The sequence below is a fragment of the Lissotriton vulgaris genome, chromosome 5 (assembly GCF_964263255.1).
Source record: "Lissotriton vulgaris chromosome 5, aLisVul1.2, whole genome shotgun sequence".
Taxonomy (NCBI): Eukaryota; Metazoa; Chordata; class Amphibia; order Caudata; family Salamandridae; genus Lissotriton; species Lissotriton vulgaris.
In genome coordinates, this window is record NC_141693.1 from 344,474,713 (window position 1) to 344,495,774 (window position 21,062).

The following is a 21,062-nucleotide window of genomic DNA, read 5'->3' on the forward strand; positions in this document are numbered from 1 at the left end:
GTCGCATGCCACTTACCTTGGGTGTCTTGGGTGGTGCGGGATGAGTCGAGACGTGTAAAGCCAATGCACGCCTCCCTCTCGAGGGTGTCCTCCACCTGGTCCTCCATGGCTGTGTTGGGAGGGACTGTAGGTCCGCCACCTCCAGTGCCCGACGACTCTCCAAGGCGCTCCGCCACCTTCTCTTTGGCACGACCTCGGAGGTCGTACCATCGTTTTTTCAGCTCCTCTAGTGACCTATCGGCCACTCCCACAGAGTTGACAGTGGAGGCAATCCCCTGCCAGATCCTCCGTTTTTCTTGCCCCGGGACCCTCCTGGAGTCTTTTCCAAAGAGTTTGTCGTGGTTGGCCACCACCCCTTCAATCAAATATTCGAGCTACTGCTCAGAAAATTTGAGCTTCCTTTTCCGCCCTGAGGTGTTGCTGGGTCCAGGAACAGGTTCCTCTGACATGGCAGCAATGTAGTAGATGTGTACAAATCACCAGAATAGCAGCAGCTCTCCCACTTGCTCCCTTGAGGTCTGCCTCACTGTGGTGAATGGGGGTGGGAACTGGCTGCTTCCTGGTTGTGATGTCATCACTGGGCTCGAAATGCGACTTCCCGTTTTCCCGATCTCGCGAGTTTGCGATCTCGCAAATAGCGATATCGCAAATAGCAATATCGCTATTTGCGAGTTCGCAATCCCGGCGCGGGTAGCCGGAAATAGCGATTTTTCTGCGATTATCGGTGATCGCAAACGGAATTTGCGCCCGCGTGCGAATCGCATTTTTTTATCGCTAATCTTCATGAATTCAGATTTGCGAATTCTCAATAGCGATTCGCATTTTTTCGCTATTACAGAATCGCAAATCCCGTTTTTCATGAATCAGGCGGCAACTCTTTTATATCTTGGGAATAGTTGGAAATATACTTACATCCTTTCCAGGAGAGTGGCTGATGCACAGATTTGCTGGTTGTTTAGAGTAAGCGTATCTCCAAGGGGAAAAACGTTTTCCCAGAAGAGGAAAAAAGAGAGAAAAAGAAATGTGCTTTTTGAGCATACGGCTCCCTTTGCCCCTGTCACTCTGTGGAATTGTATGCTATGTGCAATTCCTTGATCAGACAATAGACAGCCTTTAAAAAAAGTCACATCACAGATGCTACATTGCCATGGAAACTTGTGCCTGATACTTTAGAACAGATCTGCCCAATGTAGAGCCAAGGAGTCGGGCTAAATCCAAGCTAGATTTTTAGGATGCCGATATAAGACTAATACCACATCTCATAATTCAATCAGGGGCGGTGCCATCTGAATTAAATAGAGACTCATGATGAGGGCATTCACATGTAGGGTGATTATCCAGAAATTCTGGCATGGTCGGCCCTCTGGCCCTCCTGTATTTAAGTTGGACACACCTGCTGTAGACGTTCACCACATAATCAAACGGCATCTACGTATACAATTTATGAAAAATTACACTAAATAGTTTAATAGATACTTAACTTGAATTGAAACTATATGAAGATTCAAGAATTTGACCATAGACACACTTACAATTCGCAGTAGTTGCTCTGTTGACACATTTACTGCATTCAGTACATTCGTCAGTGCCTTGAAACCTGTAGTAGCCGACTTTACAGTGACATTTGGTGTTGCTGGTCGAGGTGCATGCATCCCCTACAAATTCTGAAACAATACAAACTTATTTTAGAATAGATCTCTGCTGCACTTTTGCATTCAGTTATTTCAGTTTTACCCATTTATTGCATACAACAGTGAATTAATTTCATTCATGTGAAGTGTTTGCATTTTGTCACACTGCAGTCTTGAGAATAAAAAAACTTGAATATAATATCCAGCAGTACTATCAGCATGCTAAAATGAGGCCTTGGCTTCCTGTTTTCAGAAATCTATTGTTTTTAACCCCTTCGATGCTCATGACGAGCTCAGCTCGTCATGAGGCACAGTGGAGCTGTGCTGATGACGAGCTGAGCTCGTCATGAACAATGGGAAATAAGGATGGTCAGCACAGGAGGAAAATATCAATAGCAGCGAAGGTGTTAATATACTCTTAAAAGGGACTACGCTCCCACCTCCTCTCTTTCGTGGCTTCTCATTGGTTTCTGTGCATACTACTTACTTTTCTTCCATTTCCATTTGCTCTAGCATATTTTCCTGCATTTACCAATGCTTGTTCCTCGTCTGCTTCTCTTATCAGTTTCCCATCTCCGAAATACTGTTTTTACTTTTGCATAAAGTTTTTCTTCTTTTCAATTTACTCTTGCAGCATTTTTATATAACAATTGATCACCGGGAGATTAAGTGATTTGCATAGAATCACAGGATGTTGCTGCCTCGAACTTGGATCCCCAGCTTTCGAGTCAGCAGCTCTGGCCGATGCACCACATCCTCTCCACCTCCATGTTATTTGTCAGGGAGCTCTTTCCTTCTCCCGGACGATGATTGCTAAAAACAGTGCTTTTTTTCATCACATAGGCGAAACCGATGCGCTACCAATGCTTGTTAACACTGGGCATTTCCCCAGTGGCATTGGGTCTTTAGTGGCCAGTTTTTCGAACAGACGGCTGCTGCTGCGTCGCTGTCATTTTCTGCCACTTCCACAGGACAGTAGAGCAGGAGCAGACACAACGGGAGCTTAAGGAAAGGAGAGAGCGGTGACAGGAAGGAGCAAGGGAGCAGGAAGGGTATCAGACCGAATTGCCATCTCATGAGGCAGATTTTTGCCCTGATGGGAAGCGACGAACACAAGTATTTTGGAAGGCAGCCTGGAGAATATAATTCTGTAGCTCAGCTGCCGTGCTTTTTTGTTCCCAGGTGGGCAGATTTACAAGCCCATGCGTCACTTCTGCGCCATCGTTGCGTCACTTTTGTGATACAGCGGCGGCGTAAAAGTTGCGGCCCATTTACAATGTGACGCATCTAGGGAGATGCGTCATGTTGTACAGCCCCACGGCACATTATACCTGCGCCAGGTATAATGTATGCAGGTTAAGCCTTCCCATGCAAAAAGCCACGTAAAACTGGTGCAGTGAATTTTAAAAGATTTCACTGCGTCACTCTTCACCTTCACTGCGTCAAAATCCCTACGCCTGCTCAGACCAGGCGTAAGGATTGACACCTTTCATTTTATATGGGACCTACCTATGTTTTCTGGTGCACTGCTGGAGTTGCGTCACTTTTGTGACTAACTCCAACAATGTGTCACTTTTCCTCCAACAGATGCGTCAGAATTTCTGACGCCTCGGTAATTCCTTGCGCCATAGTGCACTGTATTGTAAATGCAGCGCATCCATGGTGGCGCAAGGACATTTGGAGTTCACGCAAGGAAACTGACGCATCTATGCAGATGCGCCAGTTCCTTGTAAATCTGCCCCTAAGTCTTTTAAATCTTCTGACACCAATACGGCTTTTGTATTCTTCATTGTGAGTTTAGAAATATTTTTTGTGGGGAGCTCAAAGTTGATGATATTCTCCACTTTCAGTGCTTGAATAGACTTCTTTAGGAATGCCCCCATTCAGAATTCGGCTCCTGGAGTTTCCTCCATAGCAGCTGCTTTAAGATGCTAGTTGTGGCAGTTGTTTATTTTAACCCCTCCGATGCTCGTGACGGAACCCAAAAACTGGGGGGGTCCCTCAAAGGGGCGTGGTCAATGTAATTAAGGGCGTGGCTTAAAACACGTAAGCTGGGAATTTCGCGCCTGCACTGACGTTCTGAAGAGCGGGCGGGTCCGTGACGGAACCGTTCGTCACAAGCACAGCTCACCCGCGGGCCGTGACGGAGCGGTTCCGTCACGAGCACGGGACTGCCGCGCGGCCCCGCCTCCCCCTTAGCACTGCGGCGGAATAGCCGCCTCAGCGAAGGGGTTAAGCAATAGACCATCTGTTTCACACGCAGCACCAGATTTTGCTTCAAGATGTTAAATTCCAGCCTGATTCGAGATTGGCTGGTGCACTTGGACAGGGCAAACAGATTTCTATATTAAGCACATTGCTGCTTCTCCAATATTTCGAGAAGGTGGTCTTTAAACATTATAGGTCTGTAGGTTAAGGTAGGCATCACCTTGCTAGCCACCACAGTTAGCAGGGGTTGCAAGTTTGGGCCAGCCAGGTTCCCTTTTAAATCCCCCTTTGCACATGATAACTGCTTCGCTGAGGTCTTTATCGCCTCCTCTTGTGCCATCTTGTCGCCTCTTTCATCCAGATGCACTCCCAGGTATTTGAAGGTTTTTACTCTCTCTAGTTTCACCACTTCCACATGCCTTGTTTGATTAGTTTCCTGCTGAATATCATTGTTTTCATTGTATTCAGGTTAATCTTGATTGAGTTGTTGTCGCAGTATCGGGTCAATGAGTTAAGAGTACTTTGAAGGCCCACTAGGGTCTGATTGAGAATAACCCTGTCGCCAGCGTATTCCAGTATTTGTACTTTCTGGTTAACTAGGTGTGGGGTGCATGATCTGGCATTAGTCAGATAACTTTCCAAGTCAGCAATTAAGAGAATAAATAATAAAGGAGCAAGGATTCATCCTTGTTTATGGCCTTTATCTGTATGGATTTTTCTTCTGAGGTTATCCAGTTTGTTATCAGTATAACTTTCACCAAGCTCTCCCTATATAGGGACTCCAGCACTTTTAGGAGATGGGGAGCGACCCACTAGCCATCAAGCTTTGACAATAACCGTGCTCTTGGTAAATTATCGAAGGAATCGTGAAGTCAAAAAATGCTTCGTATAGTAGCAGGGCATTTGCTGAATAGAGGGCCATATTATCAAGAAAGGGCGATACATTATCGCCGCTTTTATCTGCAGGAAACTGCCGCTATAGCGGCAATAATGGGCTTGATAATATGCCCTTGTGAATTCCCATAGAAGCCCATGTTCTCGTGTTAACCTGGGCCTCTATGGGAATTCACAAGGGCATATTATCAAGCCCATTATTACCACTTTAGCGGCAGTTTCCTACCGATAAAAGCGGCGATAATGTATTGCCCTTTCTTGATAATATGGCCCAGAGTTCTCTATTAAACAAGTCAGGGTCAGCAGGTTATCCTCTAGATGACACTTTTTTTTGGGACGTCCGATTGAAACCAAGGGATTAGCTGTTCTACGCTGGACCAGGCTTCGAGTTCTTCATTTAAGAGTCGAGCATGCCCTTTCCCTTGCACATCTAAGAGTGCAATCATTCTATAAATACCTGGTGATTGGATGCAGCCTTTCTTGTATTTTGGGACAAGAATTGACCCACTCTTGCCATCCAGAACTGAGCTTGCGCAGAAACAATTAGCGTAAATCAATATCAAGATGGTGGCCCACAGGGGGACATCTGTTTTATGCAGAATGGCAGGCACTCCCAGGTGTTCCTGACCCTCTTAATCTGCTTAACCTCCATCTGAATCTGTTTAGGCTGGACCATTGTCAGGGAGCACACTTTGGCTCACGAGATGCTCTTCCTTTTCTCTGGCTTTACAGGCCAACTTGCTTAAGTCAGCCTTTGTTGTAGCTAATGCTGACAATCACGACTCCCCCTGTGATACTTGGTTATCTTGCCAGGCCTTATAGCTCTGGCTTCTTGGGGTTGCCCTACATGGGGTCAACATAGAGGTTGGCGTTTTGTATAATGGTTGAAAATATCTCCCTCATTCCTTTGGCGTGATGTTACAATTTCTTTTATTTTTTTCCTCACGTGAGGCTATTGACCAGGCCCTAACATTTCCTGGAGTCTATTAGTTTGATGGCTGCATGGAGTCTTGCCCAGCTATATTCATCTTTCTTGAAGGATCCACTCTCCTTAGCTTCCTGTATACTCCGGTGAGAAATGTGGTCTTACCTTTTAGATCCCAGCTCACACCCCTGCTCGTTCAGTTGGAGCACAGGGGTTTATTCAGTTGGCCCTTTAGGTTTCTTGCTTCAAGCTCCCAGCCAATAGGCTGTTTTTGCTGGGGCGGTATTTCTTCCCAGCTAGTTGAGGTTTCTTGGAGAGATATAATCACACAACTCCCATCCTACTTTGTGGTTGCCTTGTGACTTAAAGGTATCTAGAATCCTATTGGTCCATCTTGTTGTCATCCTTTGATTGTTATCCACTCCCACACAATTTTCTTCAGGGGGGCTGTATCATGTTGGCTCCCTATCATTTGCTGTCTTGGAAGACTGAGCCGCACATAGGTGATAGCACAGGACAATACTGCATGATCACTTGATATTTTTGGCATTATGTGGAGATTATCGATGAGATGGAAGTGATCTGAGGAGCACAAGATATAATCTGGTGTGGCTCATCTGTACTGGGATACATGGGTGTACGCAGCTGTAATAATTCCCTTTGTTCGGTCATTCAGACACAAGAGGCCTAGGGCGTCAAGATTGGTGGCAAGTGAGGAGCCAAGCACATTTTATTTCTGATCTAGTCAAGATGTCTGAAGGATTTTCCAATAGATGCTTTCTATTACTTTCCCATCTTCATAGGTGCTTGACCCCAGTAGATGCGAGCTGAAGTCACCCTCAATTAACACCTTGGGTGCTAAGCAGATCCCCCTCCTGTGCTGAAATTTACAGAATCCCCTTTTACATGACGAGCTCAGCTCGTCATGAGCACACGAGAGGTGTACCTCATGACGAGCTGAGCTCGTCATGAGCATCAAAGGGCTTAAATACATGGCATCCTCATGCTCCGACTTCACAGCTTCGAGCTTCTCCAGTAGTGCTGTTGCCATATGCCTTTTCCTAATCGGCTCAGGGTGAAGGTAAATGTTTCCAATTATTATTGAGTTTGGCATTCTCCTATTAAAAGAGTTTATTGCAGTAATTTTAACAATGATATCATCTCGAAAGTTTGACGGAATTAGTGGCCCAGTTAGTCGTTATGTTGCTCGAATCCCACCACTTGGGTGGTAGACCACGTATTGAGGGCCTCGCCGAGGCACTGATTTCGACATGATCTTGCAAAGGCTCTTCCTCCAGCTTCCACGTCTCTTGAAGGTATATCACATCACATACACTTAGCTCTTCCATATCACTTTTTTTATTTTCATCCCCAGAGATCCCCCTCACATTCCGAACACATACCTTTAGTATATTACCCCGATGCTGTGTGCCCTGGTCCACGTTAGGGGCATGCATTTAGTGGCTTGGCAAGCCAATCCCGGTTTGTGTTTTCCTGTTGGGATTTAATTTTGGCTATATTTACTTCTCTCCCCCAATTTGGACGTTGTTCCACCCTAACCACATTCATCCGCTCCACATTTGACCTGGTGAGTTTAATCTGCATCCTGAGATGATCTGGCAAAGCTGGTGGTCTGCCTCTGATAGAGAAGCAAAATTGTGCTTCAATAAATCTAATGGCAGTGTTAAAATTTAGTTAGACATAAATATGAAACCACTTTTGTAGAAACTGACACGTAGTAAAATGTGCCTTTAAAAGACATGCCAAATAAATGTGTAGCTTGTTCATTTGTACCAAGTACTCGTCCCTACTGTACTTTCATTGCAAAGGTGAGACTAGGGCTTATCCTTCGTCTACCCTTCCTATTTTTTCTCTTTAATAATTAAATGCTTTTTAGAATGCTGAACCGTGCACAAATGTACTCGATAGATCACCCAAATTTGACATGCCTAAACGTTCCATTGCTGTAGAATGTGCTGACTTTATAAAATGTGTTTCTTCTTTTCCTAAGCTACATGTTCTCATCGTATTTAGATAGCTTTAGCCACCACACATGCAATGCTGAATAGTGAACAGTATATTAAAACAAATAATGCCTACATGAAGACGTGAATCTCATGGCTTAACCAGGATGGTGAAATAAAATGTGTCTGTCTTTAGAGAAGTTCATTGTTACGCAGTGGACCACTGAATAACTGATAGTTTAGACCTGCTGAAGTTCTCATGAGAACCCAAGACAGCCGCAACAAGTATATAACTCTTTAGCAACTGATACTTTTAGATTGTACCTTGTCGACATTGTGGGTTTACCGTGGGAATTAAGGAAGAAGCTGCAGACCATCGGATAATTGCTTCTCTTTGGCTTGAGATGACCTAACACCAAAAAGAATTGATACATGTTTTTTTTTATATTAGTGCGTAACTCCTAGTTGGTGCATCCACTTATTTATCCACTCTTTTGAGACTTTATATGCTCAGACCCTTGTGGACTATCACAGGGTCTTTCCTTTAGACTCTAGCTGTATGCTACAGCTGACAGTTTTTTTTGTTTCTCGCCACTTTTGCAATGGCTTCTCCTGAATTACCTGATTTTACTAATGTAGTTACTGTCGCACCTGTTCTTCACATAGGGAGACTCGGTTAAATGTTCCTGAACTACTCTTTATGAGGAGTTCAACTTCTTGAATGCACCACAGATTTCACTCTTTTCAAGGACTCTTCATGGGTTCTATTTCATGAATCTGGTTTAGTACAGAATAGGGACTAATTCCTTTATGGAATAGGCATGTCAATGTTATGCATTTTATTGACTCTAATAAAGCTTTCCTTGATATTTCTCTAAACAGATTTATCTGACTTGGAGCCCGATGTAGGTAATACTCATTTACCGACTCTAAAATACCTAATTTTACCGATTCGGTATTCTAGTTTCGGTAAATGAGATGTAGCTCAAAATTCGGTATTTTTTACTGAATTGGTAGGATTCGGTAATTACCGAATCGGTAAATAACGATTCGGTAAAAATACAGAATTGTCAAGGGGAACAGAGTGTCACTTTGACACCCTGTTGCACCCCTGATTTTGGCGTGTGTGCCATGTGACACACATACATGCCCTTAGGGCATATATGTGTGCCACATGGCACAGGTGTACATGCACAGATGTGCATGTACACAGGTATTCGTTATTTACCACCAAATAGCATTTGGTGGTAAATAACGAATCGGTAATGGCCTGTGGCACTGTTTAAAGTGCCACCTACATCTGGATTTACCAATTCGGTAAATTTACTGCTTCGGTATTTTACCGAATTGGTAAATTTACCGAATCGGTAAAATTAAGGCCACCTACATGTCAAAACCCAAATACCGGTCGGTAATGGCCGAAATCGGCCGTTACCGGCCGGTATTTGGTGACCTACATCTGGCCCTTAGTAATTGAATAAAAAGACAAAAACGAACCTACTAAACTCTTAGGGCCAGATGTAGGTCGGCCAATACCGGTCGGTAACGGCCCAAAATCGGTAAAATCGTCCGTTACCGAGCGGTATTGCGAGAATGAGATGTAGGTGCCAAAAATAAACCGAATCGGTAAATATCAATCTGTAAAATTCCGAATCGGAAATAACCGATTCGATATTTACCGATTCGGTATTCACCGATCGGATAAATACCGACTCGGTATACACCGATTTGGGAAATAAGGAATCGGAAAACATGGCCATTGAGATGTAGGAAAGGGAAAAAATACCGAATTCATCCAAATTCGGTATTTCTGAGTCGGATTTTACCATGGACTGAAAGGTGGTGGTAACCATGTGGATGCTATAAAAAGGCTCCCAAAATGCAACCCTCCAGTCAAAATGGCTGCACTTTATCTGATAGCGAGGAGGCGAAGGCTACAGGCTGCAGGACTGAGGGTATGGCAAAGGGAGGAGCAGGTGTACAGGCAGAGGATCACTCTGTTCCAATTGACTGAGCCTGAGATACTCCAGAGGTACAGGCTGCACCCCAATACCATCATGTACTTAATAAGGGACCTCCACCCATACCTGGATCATCCAACACCCAGGGCCCACGCCATACCTCTGCATGTCCAGGTGCTGTGCAGCATACACCTGCTTACCTCTGGGAGCTACCAGAGTGTGATAGCTGCAGTAGGAGGAGTATCCCAGAGCTGTCTGTCCCGTTTCTTCAGGAAGTTCCTGGATGTCATGACTCAGAGAATGGGAGACTACATACAGCTCCCTGACACACCTGCGGAACTTGCCAATACTAAAACAGACTTCTATGAACTGGCTCACTTCCCACATGTGATAGGCTGCATTGATGGCACCCACATTCCCCTATGGCCACCTGCAGCCACGGAACACATATACAGAAACCGTAAGTCTACGCACTCCATCAACGTGCAGGTGATATGCAATGCAGGGAACATCATCACCGACATAGTAGCTAAATTTCCAGGGAGCACGCACGACTCCTACATATTCCAGAACAGTGGAATATATAGACGGCTACAGAATGGCGATTTTGGAGATGGTTATCTGCTAAGTAAATATGTAGCACACACCCTGAAATGTATTTCTGCTCCATGTGGTATGTGTATGAAACCCTTGTACCTCTTGTTCTCTCCCAGGTGATAGTGCATATGCCCTGCGTTCCTTTGTGCTGACACCGTACCTGAACCCAACCAACAGAGCAGAAAGGCGATACAATGTTGCTCACAGGTCCACCCGCAATGTTGTGGAGAGAACCTTTGGACTCCTGAAGAGCAGGTTCCGTTGCCTCCACAAAAGTGGAGGTGCGCGACAGTACACCCCCCTCCTGTGTTGCAAAATAATAGTGACCTGTGCCATATTGCACAATCTTGCGACCAAGGAAGGCACAGAGGTGGAGTTGACACATCGTGAGAACATAGATGAGGACCAAGAACATGCTGATCCCCAGGCAACACGGCCAGCCGCAGTAGATGGCAGATTGAGACGGACTGAAATTACACAACGCTATTTGTAGGTAAAGTATGACACACACACAGGTATACTTCCAGACATGAGTAGTTTATTCTTCACTACTTCATGATGGTCACATGACTGTACGTGAATGTCACTGGCTGCACATATTCAGTTGCTGTCACTGTGTGCATTAGAGTCAGTTCCCTGCATAGTTCAGTGCTTGCGCCCTCGCACCACATTGCAGGACTTAGGTGCCTGTCCTTCAGGTTCCCTGATGGTGCCTGACTCGCCATGGCTGTGCCTGCCGCTCCTGCGCACCTCCTGGACAGGTGTACTGGAGCCACTCCTGCTGGTTGACCCCTCAGTCTCCTCCACACCCGAGTCACCAGCATTGCCTACGTTTGAGGTCAACATCTGCTCCATTGCAGAGGTAACTCTGCCCATGCCCCGGGTTAAGTCAGTGCAGCAGTGCTCTATTGCCTCCTGCATTGAGATGGAGCGTCTGCAGAGGAGAGCTGTGTTGGCAGCGAACCTGTTCATGGCCTTGGTCTGGTCGCGCATGTACTGCCGTTCCCTTGCACGCTGGAGATGTTCCCTATCAAGCTTGTCCGAGAGGACCCCCATGTAGGTTGAAATGTCTGAGATCCCCTGTGCAATCAGGTCCAGGCTACTAGCCATTTGGGTAATGCCCTTGTCCATGTTGGACATTGTTGCGCTCAAACCGCGCACCTGCCGCTGCATGGCTTGCAGCGATTTTGCCTGCTGCCGTTGGACCTTCACCATCGTGCCCTCCAGCCCACAGAACACGCTCTCACCATCCTGGCCCTCCCCACCATCACGTACCCTCCTGCCAAGGACAGTAGTGCGCGCTGAGCCAGCAGACACAGTTGTTCTTGGCCTGTCAGGCACTGGCGCACTCTTCTGGGGGACATCTTCCTCATCCTCTGAATCAGAGGTCTGCAGAATCCTCTGCGGGGGCTCGCCTGGCTACTTTCCCCTCCCGGCATGGGCGTGTTTGTGAGGTCTGGAGACCCAAACAACAGAGGGGACATTGGTATTGGTGTAGTGGGTGGGTCTGGTGATGAGGGGTCCTGGGTAGGGTCGTCTCCACCTTCTCCTGCGCTGTGATGATTTTTCCTTTTTTCTTTCTCCCCTCTTTTAGATGGTGCTGCCCTCTCCTCCCTCGGCGGTGCAGAACTGCGTGACGACTCTCCTGTGGAATGAAATTGACATAGTGTCAATGCTGTAGTTTGTCTGTGTGTTTTTGTTAATTAAATGGTCTGCACACCTTTGCACAGTCCACATTGCTTGTTTGGGGATGTGTGTGGCATGCCTTGCTGAGTCGTGTGTGCTGTACTTTGCTTCTGTGTGTACATGACTACGTCTACCATGATGCATTGTTGCAATAATTTCTGGCCTCTCCTGCTGTATCATGTGTGTACACAGTGGGGTGCAGGGTTGGGATAGGTGGGGGTGCATGTGGGTACATGCCTCTTACCTTGTTTTTTGGCTGATTTCACGGTGCTATCCAGGTCTCCAATCCCGTGGATGCATTCAGACTCCATGGTGGATGCAACTTGCTCCTCAATTGGTGTGAGTTTTGGGGCTTTGGCCCTGCCACCTCCTGTGAGACCAGCATCCTTTTTCTGTCCTGCTATCTCCTTCTTGGTGACTATACGCAGGTCATACCACCGTTTCTTGATGTCCTCAATGTCCCGGTGGGTGACTCCTATGGCATTCACTTTGCCCTGAATTGCTAGCCATATGTTACGCTTCACAGTCTCTGCAACATGCAGAGACTGCCTCCCAAATATTTGGCTCTAGTGGGTGACAATCTCATCCACAGTCACCTGTAGTTCCTCTTGGCTGAACTTCTGCTTCCTTTTCCTCTCAGCAGCATCCTTCTGTCCTTCCTGTGCCTCCATTCTCTCAGTCTGCTGGCCTGTGAATGCTGTGCTCCTCTCTCCTCTGCAGATTTGTTTGTACAGTTGGTTTCCACCTGCATGGGTGTGGCCACTGCCAGGTACTGGGGTGTGGTGCCTCTCTCTCATTGGTTGGATTCACAGGGCCTTGGCTGTGGGGGGTGTAGGCTCTCCCTGATTGGTTGACAGGCTCACATGGCATCTTTCAAACTCCCAAATCAGTATTTACCGATTCGGTAAAATCCGAGTCGGTGTAATCCGAGTCGGATTTTTCCGATTCGGTAATTCCCATTGATTTCTATGGGCAATGTGGCCCATGGGTTTGCTTGGGTTTCACCGAATCGGATTTTACCGACTCGGTCAATTCCGATTCGGTAATTAACGATTTGGCTTACCGAGTCATACCGAGTCGGTAACTTTTACCGATTTTTTACCTACATACCATTTTCCGACTGGGGAATACCGATTCGGTATGAGTCGGTATTTTCCATTCGGTAAATGGAAATTACCTACATCTGGCCCTTAATGAGAAAGAGAGGATTTTGAAGCGATCCTAAACCTCTCATCATTGACTGAGCTAATTGACTTGTAATGATGAAATCTATTAAGATGTTTTTGATTTATGCACAGTTCTAGAACCGTGACAAAGATCCCTCTGGTTGAGGAAGAACATTGTGTAAAGTCAAAGTCCATCTTTGGAAGTTACGGGTTGAATTGATTAACTTAAAATTGCCTTCCGTGCCAGCAGCCTCAATGAATCTCCGACACAAGCGAAGAAAACTCCTCCTCTCTGCCCGTGGGAGCGGCACACCTTCTCTGTCCTTGTGTACAGGAAGTCTGATTGCCCTCTCCTGTCCTTTAGTGATCCAGTTCACATATTGTGAATCTTCAATGTTGAGGGTAGCTTCCCCGGGGGCAGCTCATTTTGGCAGCATTATCTTGTTTGGGGGAAGGGTTGGGTGATTGCTGGATATTGGTAGTTCCGATAACATTGAAGCTTCATTCCCCAGGGTGCCAACAGGGAACTGTTTATCTCAAACTTGTGCTCCAATGCCTTTATTCCTGTCTCCGTTTGTTCCCGGTGTTCCCCCAGTCCAGATGGCCTGAAGTCCACATATTCATTGTCTTTAGACCTCAGGCATCCCAGATCTGGGATTTTAGAAGTAAGCCTGAGTATATTCTGCCTGTTGAGGACAACCCATTTGCCTTTGGAGACATATTCCGGTTGAAGGGTTACTCTGTACATTCTTTTTGTTGGGCAGCTAGGGAGGGGTATACAACGTTTAGCACGCATTTTTTACCACGCACTACCACTACAACGCAGGCATTACCACGCATACCATTACATCGCATTGCGCTGGGGGGCGCTCTAGGATATGGAATAAGTATACTTTTATATCCAACACCTTCCCTAGTGTCCACGGGGACTGGAGTTGGAATATAAAATTATACTTACCACTATCCAGCACCTCTAAGCCCTATGCGTTGTAACGGTATGCGTTGTACATACCGCGTTGTAATGGTATGCGTGGTAAAAGTATGCGTGGTAACATCATATATCCCTAAGCAGGTATATCTGGAGGGAGGGGGAGAGCCATAATGGATTCTCCCAACTTTCGTTCACTCTGGTGCAGTTAGATGCACACTCTGTTGTAAAATAATAGGCCTTCGCACCTCTCTTGGCGCTTCGTTGTTCCAGCCCTCCTGGTCCACTGGGTGGCTGACTGGTGTTGCTGTAGTTTCTTTTGAAGTTACTTTTAAACCTGCCCTTTTTTGGTACTTTGGAAAATGAGAGGGGAACATGTGAGCTTATCAATCGAACTGTTTGGTGCTCATAACTATATGGGACCTTAATGTGGCTGTATTCAAGATCCTGCACCCCACTGGCTGGAGCTACCCATGATCCTTCTGGCTGTGTCCCCTGACTACATTGTCCAGATCATACACCCCCTTTTCTTGCATCTGTTTCCATGCTGAAATCTCTGCAGCAAATCTCACTTCCCTCCGGCTAAACAGTGAATAGACCGGGCGGGCCTCGTGAGGTCTAATTGGGCCCATAGATATTTTAGAGGGGCCCTTCTTGTTAAGTTTCTTTAATTGTTTTTTTGTTTTTCCTTGATAGGCCTTCCCATTTGTCCACTTGCATGATGGTGTTGTTATTGTTCCCTCGGACCACTGTTTCCCACCTAGATCAGCCGTTGCCTCCATATCCATCCAGATTTCTAAGTTCCGACAGCTTCCGTTGCTTTAGGTCTGTTTTTGCTACCTTCTCCTACCTCTGGGGTACTTGCGGTCATCTTTGTGATTGCCTGTGATTTTGCTTTTGTTTGCTTTTTTTCTTCTTCTTTTGCGATTGCTTTAGTGGCTTTTTTGTTTTTAGGCCTCTATCACCCCCTCTCCTGGATCATATATTGTTGCATTTAATGCCCTCCCTGGGGCAAATCCATTATTCTCCATTGCTCTAAGAGGACTTCCATTCTGCTTTTGTTACTTATGTGAAATGCATTCCTTAGATCTTAGATAAATGTGGACATTAGGTCTGGCAATTTGGACATTTTCTCCTCCATCGGATCATATTGGCACCACACCAGCTTATGTTTGGCAAATTCTTGAGCCTGTTTTATGAGTTGGGTCAAATGCTCCAGCTTGGTGTCAATCACCATGGTGAAGTTGGGGTGCATTTGTAGGGCCTCAATTTGGGTGCCCAATTTATCGGCGTGAAGTTTTCTCATAAGACCCTAACCAAAGTTTTGCCCTTATACTACGACGTTTCAGATCCCAGTCGCCTCCATTTTGCCTCATCCTTTTGAACTCCCTTCTCTTGAGCTTGGATCATTGCATTATCGTATATAGCCACTGTAGAGGCGAAGGCTTTACCTTCCTCCTCCATTCGCCTTATTGAGGACCGCCCTTTGCTATTTCCCATTTGTTAATTGCATGACAGGAGCTGTTTGGGGCTTTCAGAGGCTGCAATGAATTGTGGCGGTTTGTTCAGAGACGTTTTGAGCAAAGTGGGCACTGGCCCAGGGCTCCAGTCTTTCAGGGGGGGGCCTGATAGAGCCAGCTCATTTCTGCAGAGTCTTGCCCTGATGGTCCTGAATAATTCTTACACAGATTATAACACACTCTCATATATCACCCATATTCAAAATAAATTAAAGGAAAACAATATTTGAAAAATACATTTTGCAGAAAATATTATGTTTATATTTTATTCTTTCAGATCAAAGCAGGACCTCACATATTCATTTGTCACAGAGGCTATTTGCAGTAATATTCGCAAACTGCTGCTGTGTTATAATATTGAAAGCATGCCTCACTAATTCTAAATATTAGATGTAAACACATTTAGAATATCGACCATTGTGCCTGTCCACTGTCAGTGACCTGGCCAAAGAGGGCATGAAAGAGCAGAAAATGTATCATATATTCAAAACTGTTCCGAACAGGGTCCCCAAAATCCTTAGGATGTCCCTGATAATGTTTTCCCAAAGCGGGATTTTCTTACGAGAAAAAAAAACAATGCTCCCTCGCCATAGGATTACCCTCCCATGGCAAGGGGGGTATTGAGCACTTTTCAGTGCCCCTTATCCCAAGGTTTTTCTTGGCAGTGACGGCCATTAAAAAACAGCTAGTTGTCTGACAATCTCATATATAGCCATTTCTTGGAGGGCAATTCTCTATGGGGTCGTCTGGGATGCTTCAACAAGAGTGAAGACGGAGTAGTCTTTGCCATCATCAAACTGCGGTTTTCCTGTATTTAAATTGTACAATAGCCTTGGAGGGAAAGAACTCCGTCAAAATTCCAACAGAGTTCTCTCTTTGCCAATATCTAAATCAGGCCCTAAGTTTTTCCTTCGCACTATTTTTGTCATAATTCAGTCGATGGAAGATACAGCACATTACAAATATACGCCTTGGAATTAGGACAAAGTGTGCTGCAATATCACGTTATCCTCGCTCTGAAGTGTGGAACTAAGAATGATGTGGTGAATAGCAAACCACACACTACTGTTTCCTGAAGATCTTCTAATATGGCCCGTAAGGCCCAGTTCAGAAATACAATTGCAAAGCTACTGAACAAGACAAATGTCTATCAGTTGTGGAGATGTAGAACTGATGTCATGATCTACAAAACTTTCATTCTTGAATCATTCACCCTTCTGAGTTTTGGAACTTACACAAAAATGCATGCTACCCAGTGCATTTTAAGAAATATATATATATATATATATATATATATATATATATATATATATATATATATATATATATAATTACCTACTGGCGATAGCCAGTAGGTATATATAGTTAGGATTTTTTCTCTATGGAACTTTTGAAAATTCTATGCCTAATAACTTTGGCGTTTGTGGACGGAATTGGCTGAAATTTTCAGGAAAATGGCACATTTTGTTTCTGAGCAGCTCCTGGAAATTTGGGGGGGGTCGTCAAGGGGGGGCCGAGAAAAAAGGGGGGTCCCAAAACGCGTTTTTCCCATGTTAATTTCCATAGGGCGGTTGGCCTCACTTTTAGCCCGAACGGCTGAATGGATTTCCACGAAACTTGGCAAAATTGTAGGGACTGTTAGCCCGATGTGCCTTTGCTAGGTCTCAATATATGTGCTTCAGTGGATTTTGAGAAATTAACCTTTAAAACAAGATATATATCTGTAACAGCGCTCCGGGTAGCGCTCCGGTTAGCGAACTTTTCGCTTATCGGAACTTTGCGAAGCGAAGCTGATTGGCTCTCCGGTGTCTGTCAACATTCTAAACAGTCCGGAGCGGCCGCCATCTTGTCTCTCGGTAGGATCGAGAGACAAGAGGAGGCCACAACAAAGGGGGAAATGAAGGAAAGGGGGCAAGGTAGACCCCTTCTGACCCCCTAGGATTGATGAGGGGGATATTATAGAGCAACGCGGGGCCCCAAAAAAAAAAAAAAATCCGATTTTTTCGCCGTAGAGACGCGTGTTGGTATGCGAACCGGGCAGCTAACCGGGCAGCTAACCGGGAAGCTAACCGGCAGTGTAACGGGAGTCTGAGGAGTAGCTGATTGGCTGTCAACATTGTAAACAGTCCGGAGCGGCCGCCATCTTGTCTCTCGGTAGGATCGAGAGACAAGAGGAGACCAAAACAATTTGAGATGTCATCAGTGATGTCATCAGTGATGTCACTGACCATGTCATGAATGATGTAATATGTGACATCATTAGCAGTGGATTGCGGGTCCGCGATATATAGTTAGTGCAACTAACTATATATGGAATTTCAATGGTTTTGTGCAAATAAAATAAGGTTTTTTAAATGCTAATCCCTAACTATATATGGTCTATAACCTATGGTTTTTTCAGTGAATTTTCAAGGTTTTGTAAATGCAAATTCCTAACTATATATGGTCTATAACCTATGGTTTTTTCTGTGAATATATATATGGATAGATAGATAGATAGATAGATAGATAGATAGATATGTGTATATATATATATATATATATATATATAGCCATTGGATCCGAGTCAGCACCACTGGGTGCGTGATGTTAGCGGATGGAAGACGCGTGAGCACGATTCCAGTTAGTGCTCACGCGAACGCTTTTACATGGCTACAAAGCAGTGTGACAAGGCACAGGTCACCCTCTCCGCCCAATCAGAATTACAATTGATGTTATAAAGCACATGAACTTTACACCTACAAGGTAAAACTACAATGCCCAATATGCCGCAGGAGTGGCAGCGTTCCCGCCCAGGGGCGTGGCAATTAATAAAGACAATTAGTTTCTGTGCCTAGCATACTGCGCCACAGAAGGGAGCAGGTTTCTCCCGAAACGCGTCTGGCAGCATGAACTTTTGGAGTGGCTTTCTTGTATACATGCCACAAGCAAGCCGTGAATTAAACTGGGCGTTTTCTAAAATAATCTTCCTGGTGGTCCTTCTATTTGGGAATCTGGAAATTGTGTAATGGATTAGCGGCCGTCCCGGTCGCGAAGATGACCCCCCAGTCATTGGATCCGAGTCAGCACCACTGGGTGCGTGATGTTAGCGGATGGAAGACGCGTGAGCACGATTCCAGTTAGTGCTCATGTGAACGCTTTTACATGTCTACAAAGAAGTGTGACAAGGCACAGGTCACCCTCTCCGCCCACTCGGAATTACAATTGATGTTATAAAGCACATGAACTTTACACCTACAAGGTAAAACTACAATGCCCAAGATGCCGCAGGAGTGGCAGCGTTCCCGCCCAGGGGAATGGCATTTAATAAAGACAATCATTACCTGCGCCTAGCATACTGCGCCACAGAAGAAGGGAGCAGGCTTCTCCCGAAACGCGTCTGGCAGCTGGAACTTTCGGACTGGCTTTCCTGTATACATGCCACAAGCAAGCCGTGAATTAAACTGGGCATTTTCTAAAATAATCTTCCTGGTGGTCCTTCTATTTGGGATTCTGGAAATTGTGTAAAGGATTAGCGGCCGTCCCGGTCGCGAAGATGACCCCCCAGCCATTGGATCCGAGTCAGCACCACTGGGTGCGTGATGTTAGCGGATGGAAGACGCGTGAGCACGATTCCAGTTAGTGCTCATGTGAACGCTTTTACATGGCTACAAAGAAGTGTGACAAGGCACAGGTCACCCTCTCCGCCCACTCGGAATTACAATTGATGTTATAAAGCACATGAACTTTACACCTACAAGGTAAAACTACAATGCCCAAGATGCCGCAGGAGTGGCAGCGTTCCCGCCCAGGGGCGTGGCAATTAATAAAGACAATCAGTTCCTGTGCCTAGCATACTGCGCCACAGAAGAAGGGAGCAGGTTTCTCCCGAAACGCGTCTGGCAGCAGGAACCTTCGGAGTGGCTTTCCTGTATACATTACCTACCTCGAGACCATAGGTCCCGACCCCTACGCACATTTTCCAATGGGATCTACCCAAATTTGTGATAACAATTTATCTCAATGATACAAAAATTATTTCACTTTTTTGAACATTTATTTTGACACCATAAATATTCACATAATCCTAAATCATAAACCTTCGTTTAAATGCAATGTAAAACATGCTATAATTTTTCCAATGAACACAAAAATTTAACAGTCTTCTTCTGTATTTCTTTTTCGAGATGCTCTATGCATTTCAGGTCTCACAGGACCCTTCATCAGGAGCAAGTGCCATCTACAAAAATAATGCACAACAATGAGCTTTTTATCACAACCGGAGTAAACAATGTTGCATATTAAAATATTTGCATTCTGAATATACTCAAAAAGTGTGTGTGACCCAAAAACCAACACCACCGTGATAACTTCAAAAACCAAAGAACCTGCTTACTTGATACTTTCAAGACCACGCCCATGGTACCTGAAAAATTCACAACAACCCTACGTCAACAAAACTTCTTGATTCATTGATTACTACTGACCATTCCTAACGTTTCGAAGTCAACTTACCAAAAACGGCTGTATTTGAGTCCAATCCTGATCCTAGTTTTCAAAATACTGTGATGCGTAGAACGCGACCATGTGACAGCTCCTGGGAACAACAACGAAAGAAAATGGAATCTAAATTCAACCTTCTCTCAAGCGGTCTTAACGAACAGAACCCTACTAGCGATTCCCTTTTGTTACAACTTCCCAAATCTTACCGGTATAGTCGTAGTTCACAATCTAAAACTCCGCTTGACCCTCCTCCAGTCTTTACCACTCCGCGAAAAACTCCGCTTCCATCTAAAGCTGTTGTCTACGATTTCCGCAGTAAACACTAACATAGGACCTCTCTATTTAAATATCCTTCAACTCCGCAAACTCCGCTCTCACGAGACGTAGTGACCAGCAGGTACAATAATGAACACTAACAAAGGACTTCTAAAAGAATGCTATGATAAACAGAACCTTAACACAACACCGAAAAAGGACTACTATGTTCAAATGAAAGTCGGCCGCCATCATTGCGGTAAATCAATACCTTGACTGAAACTTAGTCATATACACCTAATCAAATAACCACTCGATTCCAAACAGTGATCATGAAAGACCCAAATAGTGATTCCAAAAAATAAAATGGTGTGATAAATGTGTAAGCATGCTCAGAATACTGAAAACATCATATTCATATATACAGGTTATATATGAATATGATGTTTGAACATAGTAGTCCTTTTTCGGTGTTGTGTTAAGGTTCTGTTTATCATTGCATTCTTTTAGAAGTCCTTTGTTAGTGTTCATTATTGTACCTGCTGGTCACTACGTCTCGTGAGAGCGGAGTTTGCGGAGTTGAAGGATATTTAAATAGAGAGGTCCTATGTTAGTGTTTACTGCGGAAATCGTAGACAACAGCTTTAGATGGTAGCGGAGTTTTTCGCGGAGTGGTAAAGACTGGAGGAGGGTCAAGCGGAGTTTTAGATTGTGAACTACGACTATACCGGTAAGATTTGGGAAGTTGTAACAAAAGGGAATCGCTAGTAGGGTTCTGTTCGTTAAGACCGCTTGAGAGAAGGTTGAATTTAGATTCCATTTTCTTTCGTTGTTGTTCCCAGGAG

General features: G+C 45.0%; 1 protein-coding gene across 1 annotated transcript in view; it reads right to left on the bottom strand.

Annotated features, from left to right (window-relative positions):
• The window catches only part of TNFRSF25 (TNF receptor superfamily member 25), a 196,310-nt gene that overhangs the window by 90,856 nt on the left and 84,392 nt on the right, over nucleotides 1-21,062 (bottom strand). The window contains exon 4 of the mRNA XM_086920064.1: nucleotides 1,533-1,664. Coding sequence (XP_086776190.1) covers nucleotides 1,533-1,664 — 132 coding nt within the window. The remainder of the gene's footprint in view (nucleotides 1-1,532; nucleotides 1,665-21,062) is intronic.